At 43.1% G+C, this 19,583-nt stretch overlaps 1 protein-coding gene across 2 annotated transcripts in view; it reads right to left on the bottom strand.

The window, feature by feature from the left end:
• MINPP1 (multiple inositol-polyphosphate phosphatase 1) overlaps nt 1-11,981 on the bottom strand; it is a 46,652-nt gene extending 34,671 nt beyond the window's left edge. Inside the window, exons 1-3 of one of the 2 annotated variants that reach the window (XM_041729141.1) lie at nt 11,284-11,981; nt 7,840-8,037; nt 3,160-3,257 (exon numbers count right to left, since the gene is read on the bottom strand). In XM_041729141.1, coding sequence (XP_041585075.1) covers nt 3,160-3,257; nt 7,840-8,037; nt 11,284-11,932 — 945 coding nt within the window. In that variant the 5' untranslated portion in view covers nt 11,933-11,981. Of the gene's footprint in view, nt 1-3,159; nt 3,258-7,839; nt 8,038-11,205 lie in introns of both variants that reach the window. The other variant, XM_041729142.1, reaches the window with a different exon arrangement.
• Between the last annotated feature and the right edge of the window lie 7,602 nt (nt 11,982-19,583).

Below are 19,583 nucleotides of genomic sequence, written 5' to 3'. Positions count from 1 at the left end.
ATTAACCAAAAAAAATAATAAAAAAAGAAAATATTAAATACCAAAACTGACTCCAGAAGAGACAGAAAATCAAGATACACTCATTACAGTATAAAATATATACAAAGTTGCAAAAAACTATCCAGCATAAAAGTACTAGTTCATGTGTCATTTCTTTTCTAAAAGTTGACTGCCATCAACTTTCTCCTTTATGTATCCCTATACCTTATTCATATCTCTTATAGCCATCCCACTGTCTTACTGCGGGTTGTGTCTTTCACTCCCTAGAAGACAATGCCTATATTATGTTAGAATCTTTAGTTCCAACCAAGTGCCTAGCACCAAGCAGGCCCCAAACAATATTTGCTTAATGAAGGCACATATGGTCCAGCATTTCACAAGGTTTTGGGTATCTAACAATCTCTGTGATTCTCAGAATTTCATAAATGTCTATTCATTTTCAATTTTTAAAAAATATCCTGATAAACAATTTCAAACGTAAAAAATAGTGAACAGTAATATAATGAATCCCTGTGTACCCATCATCCAACTTCAATAATAATCAATATTTGGCCAATCCCATTTTAGTTATCCTCCACTATCACCACTGGATTATTTTAAAGCAAATCCCAGACATTTTGTTTCATCTGTAAATTTTTCAGTATATAAACCTATTTCACAGTGTAAAGTTCTAAGCATAATTTATTTTCTGTCAAATCTTTAAAAAAGAAAATCACAGAAAACATAAATAAATCAAAAAAGAACTTTGTATTTTTAAATAAAAATTATTTGCTCTCTGTATATATAAAGAAAGCTCTTATTCAATTAATTTAATAAACATGTATTTCAAATTTTCAGATCATAAGAAGTTCTTTACTTACAAAGGAAAAAAAGTATCTCCACAATGGAGAAATCTGCCAGGTATCCCTTTACTCAAATGATCACACAAATCATCATCAATAAGGTGACAAAAAAAACATGCACCGGAGGACACATCACTTACAGAGCATTCTTGTCAAAAATGCTGAAACCTTAATCTAATCAAAAGTTGAAAATCAAACACAAAGGCATTCTGGCAGAAAAAAGGGCAGGGAGGGTGGCGCTGGACGTCTGCAAAAGGCCAATGTATAAAAGAGAAAAGAAAGGCTGGGGTACTTTTCTAGATTAAAGGAAACTAAAAAGACATGTGACAAGTAAATACAATGAGTGATCCTTCAATAGGCCTTGAATTTAAAGGGAAAAAAAAAAAAACCCTCTAAATAAGACAAATGTGAAAGCTTCAGTAGTGGCTATATACTAGACAATTATTGTACTATTACATATATATATAATTATATTTTATCTATGTAGCAGAATGTTATTTTTTAGATACAAGGGTGAAGTGCTTTCATGTCTGCAAAGAAAAAAGATTACATACATGAGGTAGACAGAATAAATGGCCCCCCAAAGATGTCTACATCCTTATCTCTAGAACCTATGAATATGTTCTCTTTCATGACAAAAGGGAATTTGCCAGTGTGATTAAGGATAGTAAAATGAGAAAAATTATTCTGGGCTACTTAGGTGTGCTAATGTAACCAAAAAGATCCTTATAAGAAGGAGTTAGGAAGGACGGTCAGAGTAGAAGCTATAAGCATAGAAGCAGAGGTCAGAGTGATTTAAAAAAAAGAGGATGAGCAAGGGGAAGTCGGCTTGGATGTGAGGGGTGAGTCCTCAGCACAGGGAAAGCAGTTTGCGCTTGAATCAGAAGCTGTCGGTACTTGCAAGAGACTACCTGGCCAGAGCTGCTCCGAACAGAGGGGCAGAGAGCAGAGGCCAGGGGAGCATGGGCCAGACATTCCACCAATGGCAGGAACCTGGGCAAACGAAGTTGCTGTTCTGCTAAGACGTGAATTTCCCTTGCCAGCACGCATCAGCAAGGTACTCAAAGTTGCTTCTCTATCAACTTTTTTCCCTAGAGTAATCTGGGTGGGGAGACAAGGGAGGTGAGTAATTTGACCCATGTGACCCCAAGTTTCAGTCTACACCTATACTGGCATAATTACTAATTCTGTGGTCAGGAGGTTTCTAAGTGATGGGCTGGGGCAGTCAGAGGGGAGCAGCAGACAGAGGAAATACCACGCACCGTTACCCCTGGGGCTCAGTGACTGAGAGCAGTCGTCCACTGAGGGTCCTATCTTCTTCCAGCTCACCTGCTGAGTCCCGTTCCCACATGAGCACAGGAACACACAAAACCACCTTTGGCCAAACCACCTGGTTGTGGTCACTTTGGTCTTTGAGCAACGAAATAAAGCACTCGCTTACCCTCAAATAGTACATTAGCCCTCGGCCTGCAAGCCTGACTGTATCTGGCAAACAGGAAGTACACTTCTTTTAAGAACTTGATGTTAAGTTTTGAAGTTAATCATTGATTTTCATGTGGAATACTGAACGTTTCATATGTATGCAAGAGATGACTGAAGTTTCAAAAGTCCACATTCCTGAATGCTCCCTACAGACACCAGGATTCTATTCAATGCTGCTATCCTCGGTGCTCAGGAAGACAACGGACACTCCCTAACCCTACCTCTCTGGCTCCCCACATCCCGGAAATGACCAGAATTTGCCTGCCTTAAGGTCATCTGAGGCTGGTCTGGCCTTCTCTGTCTAGACTCTAAAAGAAGTAATATGACTGAAGACAGAAAAAAGGAAATATGAGGCAGGCAGACAAACTGTAGAGGAATGATGGCCACCGCCAGGTAGAACACGGGGCTCAGTTTATCACGAAAACTATTTAAAAAAAACAAGTTAGGTATCTGAGAAACCATTCGTCCTCTCTGAGCTCTGGCTTCCTATAAAAAGAAGAATTTGGATTTTAAGAGCTCTACAATCCTTTCCAGCAATAAAATCTGATGGGTAAAATAGGGTTTTGACTGGGTGGACCTAGAAATCAAATCGCCATGGAAAAATGTTTTCCAGAATTTTCTGAACCCAAACTATTTAGAAGCACCCCATCTGACCGCATCTCAATAATTTTCCCCTATGCAAGGAGAGTTACACGTTAGTCAAAGACAGTCCATGTTCTCTGCTCTGGTTATTTTTTTAAAAAACTGCTTCAAATAACAACAACAAAAATCATGCCAAAAAAAAAAAAAAAAACCCACAAAAAACAACCAAAGAAACTGCAATAGTAATACTTACCTTTGCGTCATCTATGTCAAAAACATCACACCAAGGAGATTTAACACCTTTAATTGCCAGGTCAAATGAACAGGTGAAAAAAGCTACCTGAATTAAATCTGGGGGGGGAAAGAGAAAGGTAAAGTTTGTGAGTCACTATTCTCTGTAATCCTCCAAAGGCTAAATACCCACAGAATGCCACGTGCAGCACAGTTCAAGGACCCGGGCAGGTTGAACACCGAGAAAAGATGATTCAGCTTTTTCCTACTAAAGAATGAAGACCCACTGTGTACAGCCTGAACAGGAGGATCTAGGACGGCCAGGAAGAAACCATGTGGAGGCACAGATTTCAGTCCAATGAAACTAAGTTAACTAACTGGTAACTACCATTGTTCTGGTTTCAAAAGTAATGTGTTTGTTAAAAGCACGATTGCCTACCAAATCCAACAAAAAGTTCAACTGAAGAACTCGCTAAACGTAACCTGAATTTCTCCCTTTTGGAGGGCTGGAGGAGGGAAGAGAAAGGTAGGGAAGCTTTCAGTCCCCATCTCGAAAATGAGCAGTAACCAACAGCTCTCTCAACCACACAGCACTTCGTGTTCTAACTGTGTGGAAGGAGTAGAGAGGGGACACAGAAACGCGAGAAGACTGCAGCCGGTGGCAGGGGCAGAGTCAAGCTGGGACAGGAAGGCAGAGAAACCAAGGGTCAAGAGGGAGAGAAACAAAGAGGGAAAAACCCCACTGGGGAAAGCGCGTGCTAACAGCATCCATTTTTCAAACTTGTTGCTCAGCCAGGCAGCAGATTTCAGAAGTTCCCTGGGATTTTCACACTGGAATGAGCTGATTATAGTGCTTTTAGCTACCTCGGGTTTGCAGAGACGGGCGGGGCCCCAGGAGCCTGGGCTAGGGGAGCTGGTTGGGCAGTGGCACAAGGCCGCGCTCTCTGGCCAGAGGCAAGCTGCAGACAGAACGGTTGCGGTTGCTGCGGGGTTGCCTCCTGTGCTTTGCTTTCTCAACGTCAGTGTCTTGCCTCCTTCCCAAGGAACCAGGCTTGAGTTTAAAGAACTCCCCTAAGCAGTATACAGTACAAAAGGAATACTTGAGGATACAAGTAAAAGCCATTTAAAAACTTAGTTCGTATAAACGAAAGGGTGGATAATCCTAATACCTAATAGGATATAGTGACTTACAAGCCCCATGGATGTATGTTTGCGAAAAAACCTGACTTATTCACACGCCAAGTTCTAGTTCTGAAACTATGAACGCCAATCCTAATGGTCTATTCTTTAACTGGATGGGAGTTGACAGAAAAATTTCACCAAAAACACGTAAGGACTACAGGCGATGAGACCTAACTCTGCCACTAATCATCCTGAGCAACTGACTCCAGCCTCTTGGGTCTCAATCCTCCCATCTACAAAATAGGAAGGACAGACGGTCTCTCACGAGGAGTTACCGCTCTGACCCGTCTATTATGATCATGCTGACTTTCTGGGCAGATTTTTAGAACCTCTGGTTATTTTCGTTATTTCAGAGATTTAAGTGTAAAAAAACTAAAATAAAATAAAGGAGGACATGGGAAAATCTAAAAATCTTGGGTAAGAGGATTCCTAGGCAGAATACAGCATTGAACAGCCATGATGATGACAGACTTGGCCATATAAACACGCAACGGGTACAATCAACAACACCATAAACAGACTTAAAAAGTGAGGAACAAATTAAGAGAAAAATGTTAGCAACATACAATAAGCAAAGGATTTATACTTTGTCAAGCAAAATTAAAGGTTATATAATTAGTATATCTATAACACATAAAGAGTCCCTAAGAACTGTAAGAAAAACATAAAAATAATCTAAGAAATGGACAAGATAGGAAAGAGGCAAACCGAAAAAGGAATGCAAGTAGCTAGCACACATAGGGAGACATGCTTATCTTCACAAATAACCAAAGAAATGCAAACAAAAGCTAGATATCATTTTTCATTAATCAAATTGGCAAAAATCAAAACGATTAACAATCACTGTTGGATAAGAGAAGGGGAAAACGGGCATTCTCACATATTGTTTATATTAATCCCTACACTTTCAGAGAAGAATTTGGAAGTACATGTCAAGGTGTAAAACATTCATTGTCCTTAGCCCAGCAATTCCACCCACAGCTATTCACCTTATAAATTCTTGAGAGCAAAAATCAAGACTATAAAAATGTTCACTGCACCATCACTTGAAAGGGTGAAAATCTAAGAAAAACCTCAGTAGGAAAATGATTTGCTACAAAAAAAATTTGCGCTGTATTGGCTCCAACCCCCCCACCAGTAAAATCCGATGGGTTCAGTAAGTTTTTAACTATCATTGACTTAGAAACCGAATCACACATCCTATGAAATCACATAGAATTCAAAAGAACGAGACAGAGCTACGTAAGACAGATATACTACTGAGTAAAAGTGAGTTATAGAAAATACATACATCATCATCCCTCCATATTAAAAAAAAAAGTATTTAAACAGCTACAATAGTTTTGAGAAATTCCTCCGCCAGGCATTGTGCTAACTTTGCATGAATTAATCTCATATAATCCTAAAAGAAAGGTACTATTCCTATACCCATTTTACAGAAAACAAAACAAAACAAAACAAAAAAACTATGGCCTATGGATAGTACTGAACTTGTAAAGACCACAGAGTTAGTAGTACAACAGTGTCAAGATTCAAACACAAACCGTCCAATTGCAGAACATGATTATAACCACAATGCTTATTTGCCTCCAAAAAGAAGCCACTCTCAGCTACCCCATCAGTAAAGCACAAATAATCAATGACTAAAAATTATGTCTTAAAAAATTTTCAACATCTAACCAGTCCCTAACCAAATAATAGCCAGACTGATATCATAGTTTGACATCTTTCATAAAAGTTTTAAAACCTGCAAAACAATAACCCAATTACGCGTAGAAACATAAATATTAAAGCTGGCGTGGGATGACTTAAATGCCCAATTCATGACAACGGCTACTGCTGGGAAGATGAGGAAGATGAGGAATAAGTCCCAGAGAGGGACCAAGGGACTTCAACTCATTTAAACCAACTAACTGCTGCATGTGAAAATTTGATAAAACTGAATTATGGGTATATCAACATTCATTATCAGCTTTTATTATTATCTACAGGCTTAAATTACTTCACATTAAAATAAATAACTTTTTTAAAAGATTTTATTTTTAAGTCATCTCCACACCCAATGTGGACTCACAACCCTGATATCAAGAGTCACAGGCCTTACCAAATAAGCAGCCAGGTGCCCCTAAAATAAATAGTTTTTAAAGTTCTGTTGGTAAAAAAAAAAATAAAAATAATAAAAATAAAGCTCTGTAGGTGACCACAATGCTTAGCCATTTTGGGGAAAGAAAAAAATTCAATTTTATTTATTATTTTTTTTAAAGATTTTTGGATTTATTTATTCATGAGAGACACACAGAGAGAGAGGCAGAGACACAGGCAGAGGGAGAAGCAGGCTCCATGCAGGGAGCGCAATGTGGGACTGAATCCGGGGACCCCAGGATCACACCCTGAGCCAAAGACAGATGCTCAACTGCTGAGCCACCCAGACGTCCTCAATTTTAGAGGCTAGTCCAGGTATCTTCACTCTTTTGATGTTTATGAAGCATTCAAAATCCATGATTCTAGTCCATTGTTTTCCTTACATCTCCTACTTCTAGACTTTTGGAAATTTACTCTCAATATAAGAAATCCAAAATTTGTATGTATGTTTGTCAACATTTGCTGTACAAATTATAAATTCTTAGAAATCAGAGAAAAATCTCATTTTTTCTTTCTTTCTTTCTTTTTTTTTTTTTAAAGATTTTATTTATTTATTCATGAGAGATATACAGAGAAAGAGAGAGAGAGAGAGGCAGAGACACAGGCAGAGGGAGAAGCAGGCTCCATGCAGGGAGCCCGACGTGGGACTTGATCCCGGGACCCAGGATTGTGCCCTGGGCTGCAGGCGGTGCTAAACCGCTGTGCCACCAGGGCTGCCCTCATTATTTTTTCTTAATTTCCTATTGGTAGGTGAGCATATGCCCTGGCTTTCCACCTGATATCCCAGCATAATTATTAACAATGCCCCCTTTCACTCTCCAGTGTACGGGGTTGATTGACAAATTGCAACAGGTAGCCCGTCCATCACAATACCTTTTGACAGACACAAACGCTAATTTTTTTTAGTATCTCTAGGCTTAAAAGCCTCAAATAAATGAAATACACTACTTTGCTTTTCACTTTCTAATACCCCATCTCAAAACATTAACAGGTTCACATTTCTGATCGGCTTCAAAGCTAAAGAATTTTATGTAATTTCCCACTTTTATCATTTTATGGGGTAATAATTCAAAAAAATGTCTTTTATATAAATAATGCTAGAGTTGAAGATTTATATACCTCTCCCCTCAAAAAAAATTCCATGATATATATAGAAGGAATCTTGTACCTTAATTTACATAAAGCTCAAAGAATATGAATCTAAAAACAGTAAGCATGAGATACACAATTTTCTCAACCGAGAATATATTCTTTTCTTAACATAAAATCAACTGTGAACCTTTAAAAAGAATTATTTTATGCTTCCATATTTTTTCTCCAGAGTTCGAGAACCATTTAAATCATTTCAAAGTTCAAATGAAAAACAAATGCACATTACCTGCATTTAAACTGTGGACTGGCACTTGCAAAGTAGCGGCAACCTTTTTTAAAATGTTCTGCATTTCTGGTCCAGTTTTGAAGGCTTCTACATGATAAAGAGCCGTAGCATTCTTTTCCACTTCAGTTAAAAACTTCTCACAATGATCAAAGAACCTCATTAGTTTATCATTAATTCTTGGAGGTCCACATTCCATGTCTGAAAGAGAACAATATTTTGTTTATATATACATATATATAAACAGATATATATATATTATATACCATCAATACAAGTGATAATTTCAGATTATTGAAAATTTTGCTTCAAGTGTGAAAAGGAACACAAAAGCTGTTTATTGGTGTGTCTGAAATAAGCACACACTGATCACGAAAGACAGGGCAAAGCTATTCCCCATTTGTAATGACTAATTCATGGGTTTATATCCTAGAAAAAACTAAAGAAACAGAGAATCGGAGATAATACGTTACTGCTATACTACACAGTGAAAAAAAGGTGGTTGAAATAGTTTCTTAAAGCAAAAATAATTAGCATGAAAATCCTAAGAAGTGCAGAAATGTGTTGTAAGTACTGTTTCTGTCATGTACAAAAAACTAGCAACGCTCCTCATTACACCGTGAAAGACTAATTCAGCAGATCGAATGTTTTTCTACTCTAAGCAAAGTCTACACAGTGTGTTTTATTTTCTCTTTAACTTTTCCAATGCTGTGTTACTTTACAAAAGACTCTGCTTTGGACAAAAACTACTGACAACAGCACAAACACATCGACGCTTCAGGTCTCCTGTATTTGGTGCTGGTTGGTGCTTCTGTTTTTGATTTATAACTAAAGCTCCCAGACACTTTCTATTTAGAGTTACTAAGTCCTATTATTTCCCCAACTTGGCAGCAAATATATGTATTATAAAAGTATCCACAATCGTGCCTCAACTACCAGGGGGCCTTTTTAAGTTTCTTCAGTCATGTTCGAAACTCATCGGTTCCAATCATTTCTCTGATAATTTACCACGAAAAGAACACCAAGAACACTACTTCTATAAACAAAATGATAAAATCAAGTCAGTTACACCATTTTGCTTTGGATGTGGGGGTGAAAAAACACATTTATATTTACGTATGTGTGTCTCCATTTCAGGATCTCCTGAAACGGAGAACTCTGCCCACGGTCACTGCCAACTGGATTATAGTTTGTAAAACATCTTGGCTTGGAAAATAAGTGACTTTTATCATCTTTCTCTGTGGCCTCAAAAAACAATTTCCCAGGTGGATCTGGATTTTTCATCCTCACTGTGAACTCATTACTGCTGCTCTTCAAACAGAAACAAAGGTACTGTCCTGAGTTGCTGGAAGAATACAAAATCTAATTCAGTGGCATCCTGTGAAAGCCAGGGGTGCACAAGAGGCAAAACGACGGTTTATAGATAATAAAGTAGCCAGGCAAAGGGCTCAACCTCTATAACCTCATCCCAGGAGGGCCAGTAGCCCCTTTCTGGCCTACGCTATACATACTGTACTATAATGAAATGCATTTTGCTTTGAACGGTCACGTAACTTAACTCGTGGGGGATTTTCACTTCTATTAATCACTACAAAGCACAAGTGACTAAACAGAAGTCAGCCAAGAGAATGACCCACGTAGCGGGAACGTGACACACATTCAGCGGAAAGGCCTCCTGGAGCCGCTGCACTGGGTACGCGAGAATGCTACGGGAGAAAGGACAACCCAGTCTACTTCTAATTCACTGTTCACTTGGGTTTAAGGCTCAACAATGTCTCACTCCATCTCTGATCTTAGAAACGGGCAACAAAATATTAACACTTGCTCTTCTCTCTGGAACAAACATGTTACATGTTTTTATCCTTATTCCTGAATTACAGGAGAAGGGAAGCTGTAGTTAAGGGTTGGGTCCAAGCGCTAAGTCATTTCCTGGGTCCATCCCTAGCCATAGGAAATTGGGAGGATCATCCAGTGTTTCTGTGGCTCAAGCCCCTCTGCTGGGCAGGGAGAAAACACGACCAACGTCAGAGGGCTTTGGCAAGGATTTAGGGAAACAAATGTCAGGCATGCCTGGCGCAAAGCCACATAGCGGGCGTTAAGTGTCTGTTAGTATTAGTATCCGTGGCTAGGACACATTTTCTGTGCGGTGGGGAGGGCGCACCATGGGGTGGGGGGAAGACATGGATTCCAGGCTGACTCTGCTCCTCAAAGTAACCAGGGACAGTCAAGAGGGTATACTCTTGGGCTGTTTCTCCACCTGTGGCACACGAGCCCCCCTCCCCCCCCCCCCACTAGATGATCTCTCCCATTCTGCAAAAGTAACGGAATAAATTAAAGTCGTGTGACCGTGAGCCACAGCTGGGTGGGGGGGAGAGGGGGGGTAAGTTCACATCACACACAACAGCAACACAGAGAGAAAACAGCCCAGCAGTGGAGAAAGCTTGAGAGCAGCTTCCTAAAACAGGATGTGGCTCCAGAACCAACATGTAATTAAAAAAAAAAAAAAAGTTGGTAAGCGGAAAAAAACCTAAACAGCATGAGAAGCAAAGCCTGCAGAAGAAAAGTCCTGGAAGCAGCTGCCACGGCGGAAGGAAAGGCAGGGCTGGCGCCTGCCTGGGGTCAGGAAGTGGACCACCGCGCTCCCGCCCCGTCCTGCCCCCCCACCCCCAGCGGGCCTGCGCACACCTGGGTGAGGGCCGAGCGCGCACCCCAGGGGCACACCTGGGTTAGGGCCGAGCGCGCACCCCAGGGGCACACCTGGGGAAGGGAAGAGCGCGCACCCTCGGGGCACACCTGGGTTAGGGCCGAGCGCGCACCCCAGGGGCACACCTGGGTTAGGGCCGAGCGCGCATCCTCGGGGCACACCTGGGTTAGGGCCGAGCGCGCACCCCAGGGGCACACCTGGGTTAGGGCCGAGCGCGCACCCTCGGGGCACACCTGGGTTAGGGCCGAGCGCGCACCCTCGGGGCACACCTGGGGAAGGGAAGAGCGCGCACCCTCGGGGCACACCTGGGTTAGGGCCGAGCGCGCACCCTCGGGGCACACCTGGGTTAGGGCCGAGCGCGCACCCCAGGGGCACACCTGGGTTAGGGCCGAGCGCGCACCCTCGGGGCACACCTGGGGAAGGGAAGAGCGCGCACCCTCGGGGCACACCTGGGTTAGGGCCGAGCGCGCACCCTCGGGGCACACCTGGGTTAGGGCCGAGCGCGCACCCTCGGGGCACACCTGGGTTAGGGCCGAGCGCGCACCCTCGGGGCACACCTGGGTTAGGGCCGAGCGCGCACCCTCGGGGCACACCTGGGGAAGGGAAGAGCGCGCACCCTCGGGGCACACCTGGGTTAGGGCCGAGCGCGCACCCTCGGGGCACACCTGGGTTAGGGCCGAGCGCGCACCCCCGGGGGGCTCGGGGCAGGGCGGGGGCGCCGAGGCCCCGGCGTCAGGCGTCACCTGCGACGTCGGGCGGCGGCAGGCCGGGGTGCAGGTGCTGCCACAGCCCCTGCAGGAAGGCGGCGCCGCTGTCCACGCAGCGGTGCTTGGAGCTGGTGACCAGCTGCAGGCGGCCGTAGTTCTCGCGGCTGAAGAGAGCCGGGAAGAGGGCGGCCAGGCGCAGCGCCAGCCGCCGCATGTCCTGCCGGCCCTTGTCCACCAGCTGCCCGTCCATCCAGTCCGCGTACCACAGCGGCCAGTCGGCCAGCGCGGCGCCCAGGTCACTGCCGCCCGCCGAGGCCGCGCCCGCGCCCGCGCCCCCGCCCGCGCCCCGCCGGGCCTGCAGCAGCCCGTGCAGCTGCCGCAGCCGGCGGATCTGCTTGGCCGTCGGGTAGCGGGTGCCGTGGCGGATGAGGGCCACCAGCTGCACCGGGGTGCAGGCGTCCTGCAGCAGCTCGGGGTCCCTCCGCGGCGCCTCGGGGTCCCGCAGCAGCCCGGGGTTGGCATCCTCGTAGCGCGTCTTGGTGCCGAAGTAGGGGCTGAGCGCCGAGGCCGCGGGGTCGTCGGGCTCCAGGAGGGAGCAGCGCGACAGCGACGACAGCAGCGCCACCGCCAGGGCCGCGACCGGCGCCACGGACACCGGGGGCAGGCGCGGGCGGCCGCGGAGCATGGTGCGGCGCGGCCCGCGGAGGGCGACGGGCGGCCTGGGCGCGACTTCCGGCCCCGGCGGGCGGGGGCGGGCCCTAGGGCGCTTCCGGCCTGCGCCCGAGCCCCCAGGAGGCGCTGCGCCGCGCGTGCGCTCTGGCGGCGGGGCGGGGCGGGGCGGGGCAGGCCTGGGGCGCGCACCTGCGGCTCCGGCGGCGCCCGCGCTAAGGCCCGAGGCGCTCGGGGCCGTGGAGGCGGAGGTGCAGCTGGCGTCCCCGGGCCGTCCGCGTGGGCGCGGGGCTGACTCCGCCATGCCGCGCCGGCTTTTGGGGACGCTCCGGGGCCCGGACCCGCCCCGCCCAGCAGCCGGCGGGGCTGAAACCCGCCGCCCGCGGCGCCCCAGAGGCCGCGTTCTGGGCGTGGGCGTCCGGGCCCCGCACCCCAGCGGGCCTCCCCGGGGCCGAGCCTGCGCCCCGCTCGCGGTTTGCGGAAAGGCCCAGCCTGCGCCCCGCTCGCAGGAAGCGTGCATCCGCCGGGCCGAGCCGAGCCGAGCCGAGGGGCCCTGCCCTCCCCCAGGGAAGCCCGCTCCGCGCCCCGGCGGTCCCCGGAGCTGGGCCCCCGGACAGCAGCACCGCGAAGCGCCAGCGCCTGGCCGTGCAGGGAGCCCGCCCCCCGAGTGCTGCTCTCTGCAGGGAGCGCTCGTGCCCTTAGCGCCCCCCAAGCTGGGACTGCCCCAGCGCGCTTCCGCACTCCGTGGGCTCGTGTGTTCGTGCTCATGGCTCAGAATCCTTGGCCCCAGGGACAAGAAGGACCCGTCATAAACCCGAACGAGGCCTCCCTGTCTCCCCTCGAACACCGTTCTGTAGGCTGGTTGGGAAAAGAGTAGAGATGAGAGGAGTCCCCTGGTGATCCGGACTCGGGAGTTTGGGTCCAGTTCTATGTGATGGAGCTTCTCCTTCAGAGACCCTACTCGGTTGCTCTGGGTCAGCCGTCTCCGTCTTGACCACTTTCCTCCTTGCTTAGGCGGCTCCGGCTCAGAGAGGCGGCTCTGTATGTGAACCCCTCAACAAGAGGGTGAGAAACCCAGACCAGGTCCCCCACTTGGACGCCGCCAATTTTTTTTTCTTTTTTTTATTTATGATAGTTACAGAGAGAGAGAGAGAGGCAGAGACACAGGCAGAGGGAGAAGCAGGCTCCATGCACCGGGAGCCCGACGTGGGATTCGATCCCGGGTCTCCAGGATCGCGCCCTGGGCCAAAGGCAGGCGCCGAACCGCTGCGCCACCCAGGGATCCCGGGCGCCGCCAATTTTAAGACGTTCTGTAGCAGGAAGCCAGCTCTCCGTGACATGCTCTTTTCCCGATAGGCCGTCTTGCAGAATGGATATTTGGGGGCCGTGATAGTTTTACAGAACCTTGCTCAAAGCGATGTTTGGTGAAATCTACCTTTTCTTCATGAGCTTCCTAACCCTTACATTTTATAGGCTGAAATGCTGGATGATATTTCTAAGTGTATTCAGCAAGAATTTGTGCCAGTTGCATGTTTCTTGCTTAATATGTGTGCCTGATAATGATCACCTCTCGTGCCTGATCTTTTGCAAGCTCAGGAGGCACAAATCTTCCCAAAGGCATCAACTTTCCTAATGAAGTGACCTTTAGAGACCCTGTCTACCTACTTACAAAGTCAATGGCATACATTCTTATACACTAAATTTACCCTTAGCTTGATTTTTTCCCTTTCTTTCATTCCCTATCTCTCTCTCTCTCTTTTTTTTTAAAGATTATTTTATTTATTCATGACAGACAGACAGGGAGAAACAGGCTGAAGACAGCACTAAATCACTGAGCCACCCGGGCTGCCGCCATCTCTTAATGTTATACCGTTTTATATATTTATTAAACACACTCCAATCATTCTGTTGTTATGGCGAAGATAACATAAAATTAAGCAATGCCTTCATGTTTTTCTCTCTCTTTTTTTTTTAAGATTTTATTTATTTATTGATGAGAGACAGAGAGACAGAGACACGGGCAGAGGGAGAAGCAGGCTCCATGCAGGGAGCCCGATGTGGGACTGGATCCTGGGACTCTAGGATTACGCCCTGGACCAAAGGCAGGTGCTAAACCACTGAGCCACCCAGGGATCCCTAGATACAATGTTTAAATTGGCAGGATTCTTACTTCCATTTAACAGGGGGAAACTGGAGCTATTCACTTTCTAGTCATGTTCTGTAATGATTTTCCTGTACATGCCAGTACTGTTGCTCAGAGGCAAAATTTCCTCCAGAAGTCCCCTCCAAAATATCTTGTTATCCATCACAAAGATGAATAATATGTTCTAAATTTGGGGGAAAAATTTCTCTTCTTCCCTGTATTTTTTCAAGAACAAGCATGGATAATCACAGTTGTTTAAACATCTTGTTTTTTTTTTTTCTGAAATGTTAGTTTTCCAAAATTGGAAAATCTCTTTGAGCGATTAGACCTTTAAGACAAGTGGTTAGTTGACTTTAAAGCCATCATTATTTCCTTATTCCCAAGAACAGAGAATTTTCAGAGAAGTTATTCATCAGTTCTTTATCAGGAAGAGTGTTTGTTACTTAGTACATTAATGTTCATTTCATGCTTTCTCACTAGCCCACATATGAACCAATCTTTCAGTTTTTGTTCACTATTTTCTTGTAACATGAATCTATTTTTCTTGGGTTGAGTTGCTTTGCCTATATCGTATATCAGTAAGTATTAAAATCCAACGATACCTAAGCTAGAAAAGCAATGTTGGCATCTATGGACTCACACTGAGCAGCAACTTTAGTAAACAGGACAGTTCACATTCCATAAACAACACCCTGCATTACCCCACCTTTCTTGTCTTATATCCTCTACTGCCTTGGCTGATTCTGTACTCCAAGGGACAAAGCAGCCGCTGCTAAATCATTCACTAGTTAGTACCTTAGACATAAGAGCCATGGTGAAAACTTTTTGATACTCAAATATTCATCCCTTACATCAGGTAGACTGTCAGCAATTATTTGTTAAAAGGGTGTATGTATGAATGAATAAATGAGATAGAACAAACAGTGTGGGAAGATAAAAGGTGGAAATAATATTGCTTCATATTTAAGCAATGTAATTATTTTACCTTCCCAGGTATCGCATGACCTGTGAGGAACAGTTTGTATATAACGTTGTGGAGGTGGAAATCAAAACAGAGAGGTTAGATGCCCTTGCCAAAAGTCATCTCCTCTAACAAGTACTTAGTAGAAGCAGTTCTAGAATATGATTAGTGAAAAGCGAGCTATCTTTGTATTTTTTTTTCCCTGATACCTCCCTATTCTTGACAAATGAACAGTGACCTCAAAAAGTGACATTTGTGGGTGAGACTAAAATAATAAATATTGCACATGATACTATAGCAGTTTTATTAGGTAACCACTCAACATTTATTCTCCCTTGTTTCTTGGAATCAGGGTGTACGCATGCATCTTTTAGGAAGATCATTCTGTCCCCACTTAAAGAAAAAGGCTGGTTTAAAACAATCCTGGTAACTCTATTTTTCTTCCCAGTTTTGGTTTAGGAAAGAGTATGTAACTCAATTCTAGTCACTGAGATAGAAGGGGAAGTCTACTTAGCAGTTTCTGAGAAAGTTTTTTGGTTCTAAAAAAGACAAACGGTGGGGTAACAAGCAGTCAAAACTTCATAGGATCAGTGGATCAGAGATCCTGATGACGCAAAGAAATATTGTAATTGGCACAGTTAAATATTTTGGAAGGAAAGGAGATGATATTCAGTAAATGAAATGCCTAAAATGGATATTTCAAAGATGGTAGAGTACTTGTTATTGATTAAATGAGAGAGTTTAGAATATAAGAGTAAGAAAATTTAGCCATGGCAAGTTATAGAATACAATTCTTTTAGAATTAAGAAGGTATAAACAAACAAAAAATGGAGAGGCCAAGAAGTCCTAGGTGAAAACTTTTTCTCCTGGTTCTAAACCTCTGTTCCTACAGGGTTTAAGCCCCACTAGATTCTCACCCTCTAGTCTATGTACCTCTTTATCCAACTCTTAAAAATCCCCAGCTTACTCGGCATCTATTCCATGAAATTTATTTTAAAAATTTTATTGTACACAACATTTTGTTTTTAATAGATATGATTGATGGTTTGTAGAGATGAAAGAGATTGACAGCACAGAGATGCTGATAATTTTAAATATAATCTTAAAAAAAACTTCATTCTTAAAATGAGAGAGAATGATACATATAAGGAAGAGGCAACTGCCCTGGACATTAATATGTCCAAATGTGATGACTAGACCTGCTGCAGTCATCTTGCAACCAGTGAGGGGCCAGCATGAAAACAAAGCCAACACAGTGAGATGACACAGCCAAATGTGGAAAGAACTTGAGTCTTTCATGATACCATTGAGCTGATGAATTAAACTGGGAGTGTGCCTCCTGTGGGCTTCCTGTCACTTAAGGTAATAACTATCTTTACTGTTTGAACTAGTGTTTCATTATTTTCCATAGAAAGTCTCCTAATTGGTATAAGTAATTATTAGCTTCATTTAACCCCTTTGGTTAAACCTGTCATGCCTCTCTTGATTTTGCTGGAGTCACCTGATCCCATATCCTCAGACCTGACCTTGAGTCTCTCAGAATGATCATGGTTTATGAAGCATGGGAAACATATGGAAGAGTAGGAGGTAGATGGGCAGGATGAGATATCTGGTGATGGTGATCTGGGTCAGACAAGGTGAAGTGGGTGAAGTGCATTTCTTTCTATGCAAGAAATGCAAATGAAAATCAGAAAGAAGGCAACTCTTCCAAGCACAACCATAAAAAGCTAGTCTTACAGACTCAGGAGCACATCTATGGGGAGAGTTGTAGTCATCATTATAGTAATGATGTCAATTAGATCTGTGTTTTTTTCCCAAGGGAAGAAATAATTGTTCATAGGCTATCAGAGGATTCTTGTCATGCCTGTTTTCTACAGAAACATACCAAGTTCTGATGTGTTTCATGATGATGCCATAGTCTAAAAATGAGAGGCTTGATTTCAGGTTTTCCTGTAGGTGCCAGAGAGGCTCATGGTAGTGCTCCCTTCCAGGCTGACACAATTCTTGAAAACTAGAGGATGGCCTTAACATTCAGTTTAGGATAGATCTCCCTCATGACCTTAAGCTTTTTGTGAACATCTTTGTAAAGATATACGAATACTCTTTTATTACATGAGATCTGTTCATGTGGATTTAAACAGTAAATCTAACAAGTAGGCTATTCTTTGCGTGATGGCACAGAGGTACTTATTTATTTTTACATTTTAGGAATTTGAGGAAAAAAAACTATTTCTCAGTTACAATAAATTGAATTTGAAGCCATAAAAAGGAAGAAAATAATAAGGATTAGAGCAGAAATAAATAAAGTAGAGAATACAAAAGCAATAAAATCAATGAAACCAAAACTGGTTCTTTGGAAAGATCAACATATTGATAACCTTTAGTTACATTAATAAAAAAGAGAATACTTATACTACTAAAATCAGAAGGTAAAGAGGGGATGTTACTACTGAATACGGGAATAAAAAGCATTATAAGAGAATACTATAAACAGCTGTATACCAAACAAATTAGGATATCCTGGAGGAAATGGACAAATCCTTAGAAACAAAACTACCAAAAAACTGACTCAGGAAGACATAGAAAATCTGAATAGACCCATAACAAGTAAGAAGACTGGATCAGTAATCAAAAATCTCCCAACAACTTCCATTCTGTAATTAGGGCAAGGTGATAGACTAGTATAAGATTTGAAGGCAAAGTCCCATTCTGGAAGCAACTACTGATGTGGGTAGAACAGAAATCAAAAGAAAAAGCTAACCAAAGGCATTAGTGGTGAAGGTGCTAATCCTTTCTATTATTATGTGAATGAAAAAGGCTTTCTGTGGCCCTCTTGAATTATCGCCTCTCATTATTCACTATAACAAATGAAATTATGTGGTTTCTATTTATGAAAAAAATAACACATTAATTTTAAAAAATATCTCCCAACAAAGAAAAGCTTTCTATTTAATAAAAAGAAGAAAAGAAAATACTTCTCAACTCATATGAGGCCAGCATTACCTTGATACCAAAGCCTGACAAGACACTACAAGAAAACTAGAGACTAATATCCTTTCTGAATCTAGAAACAATAATCTCCAACAGATGCTAGCAAATAGAATTCAGCAGCATATAGAAAAGATCATATACCATGACCAAGAGGAATTTATCCCAGAAATGGAATAGTGGTTCAGCATAAAAAATCAATCAATGTACACACCATGTGAATAGAATGAAGGTGGGGGGAACCACATGGTCCTTTCAAATGATGTTGAAAAAGCACTTGACAACATCTGACATTCCTTCGTACTCAATAAACTAGAAATGGAAGGGAACCTTCTCAGCATGATAAAGGCTATATATAAAAAACCCACAGCTAACATCATACTCAATGGGGAAGAATAGAAAACTTTTCCCCTAATCCCAGGAACAAGACAAGGATGCCTGTTTTTGCCATGTCACATAATATTGGCAGTTCCAGAGCAATTAGACAAGAAAAAAGAAATAAAGTGCAGCCAAATTGGAAAAGAGAAGTAAAACTATAACAGATTACATAAATGTAGAAAACATTAAGAATACATGTAAATATGCATACATACACACACCCCCGACAAACACACACATTCCTTTTAGAGCTAATTAACAAATTTAGTAAATTTACAGGATACACAAACACACAAAAATCAGTTTAATTTTGCACTTGCAGTGAAAAATCTGAAAAGGAAATTAAGCACCCAAAAGATGCTTTTTGCGATAGCATCCAAAAGAATAAAATACTTAGGAATAAATTTAACCAATGAGGCACAAAACTTTTACACTGAAAATTACAAAATACTGCTGAAAGAATTAGAGAAAACCTAAATAAATGGAAAGTCATCCTATGTTCATAGATTGGAAGACTTAATATTGTTAAGAGAACAATATTACCCAGGGTGATACGCACATTCAGTGTAATCACTATCAAAGTCCCAACAGTACTTTTTATACTTCTTCTGTATTTTCACCACCACTAGTTATGGAAAAGCCCATCTTAAAATTCATATGAAATTTCAAGGGACCCAGAATAACCAAAACAATCTGAAAAAGAACAAAGCTATGGGGCTCACGTTTCCCAATGTCAAAACTTGCTATGCAGCTACAATACTCCAAACAGTGTGGTACTGGCATAAGAAAGACATATAAACCAAGGGACTTGAGAGAATTGAGAACTCAGAAATAACCTTCACATCTATGACCAATTGATTTTCAACAAAGTTGTCAAGTATGAAATTGGACCCTTACTTTATACCATATATAAATATCAACTCAAAATGAATCAAAGACCTAAATTTAAAAGCTATAAAAGATAAAAATTAAACACTATAAACTCTGGGGAAAAATAGGAAAACTTGGGTTTGGCAATGGTTTCTTAAATATGATATCAAAAGCACAAGTGACAAAAGAAATAATTAGGTTGGACTTTAAGAGAGTAAAAAAGCAACCCATAGAATGGGAGAAAATATTAGCAAATCATATACCTGATAAGTGACAAACATCCAAACTATATAGAGAATCATGTAACTCAACCACAAGAACACAAGC

Source organism: Vulpes lagopus, chromosome 14 (assembly GCF_018345385.1).
Source record: "Vulpes lagopus strain Blue_001 chromosome 14, ASM1834538v1, whole genome shotgun sequence".
Lineage (NCBI taxonomy): Eukaryota > Metazoa > Chordata > Mammalia > Carnivora > Canidae > Vulpes > Vulpes lagopus.
The sequence above is the reverse complement of the archived record's forward strand: the minus strand, read 5'-3'. Positions and strand labels throughout refer to the sequence as shown.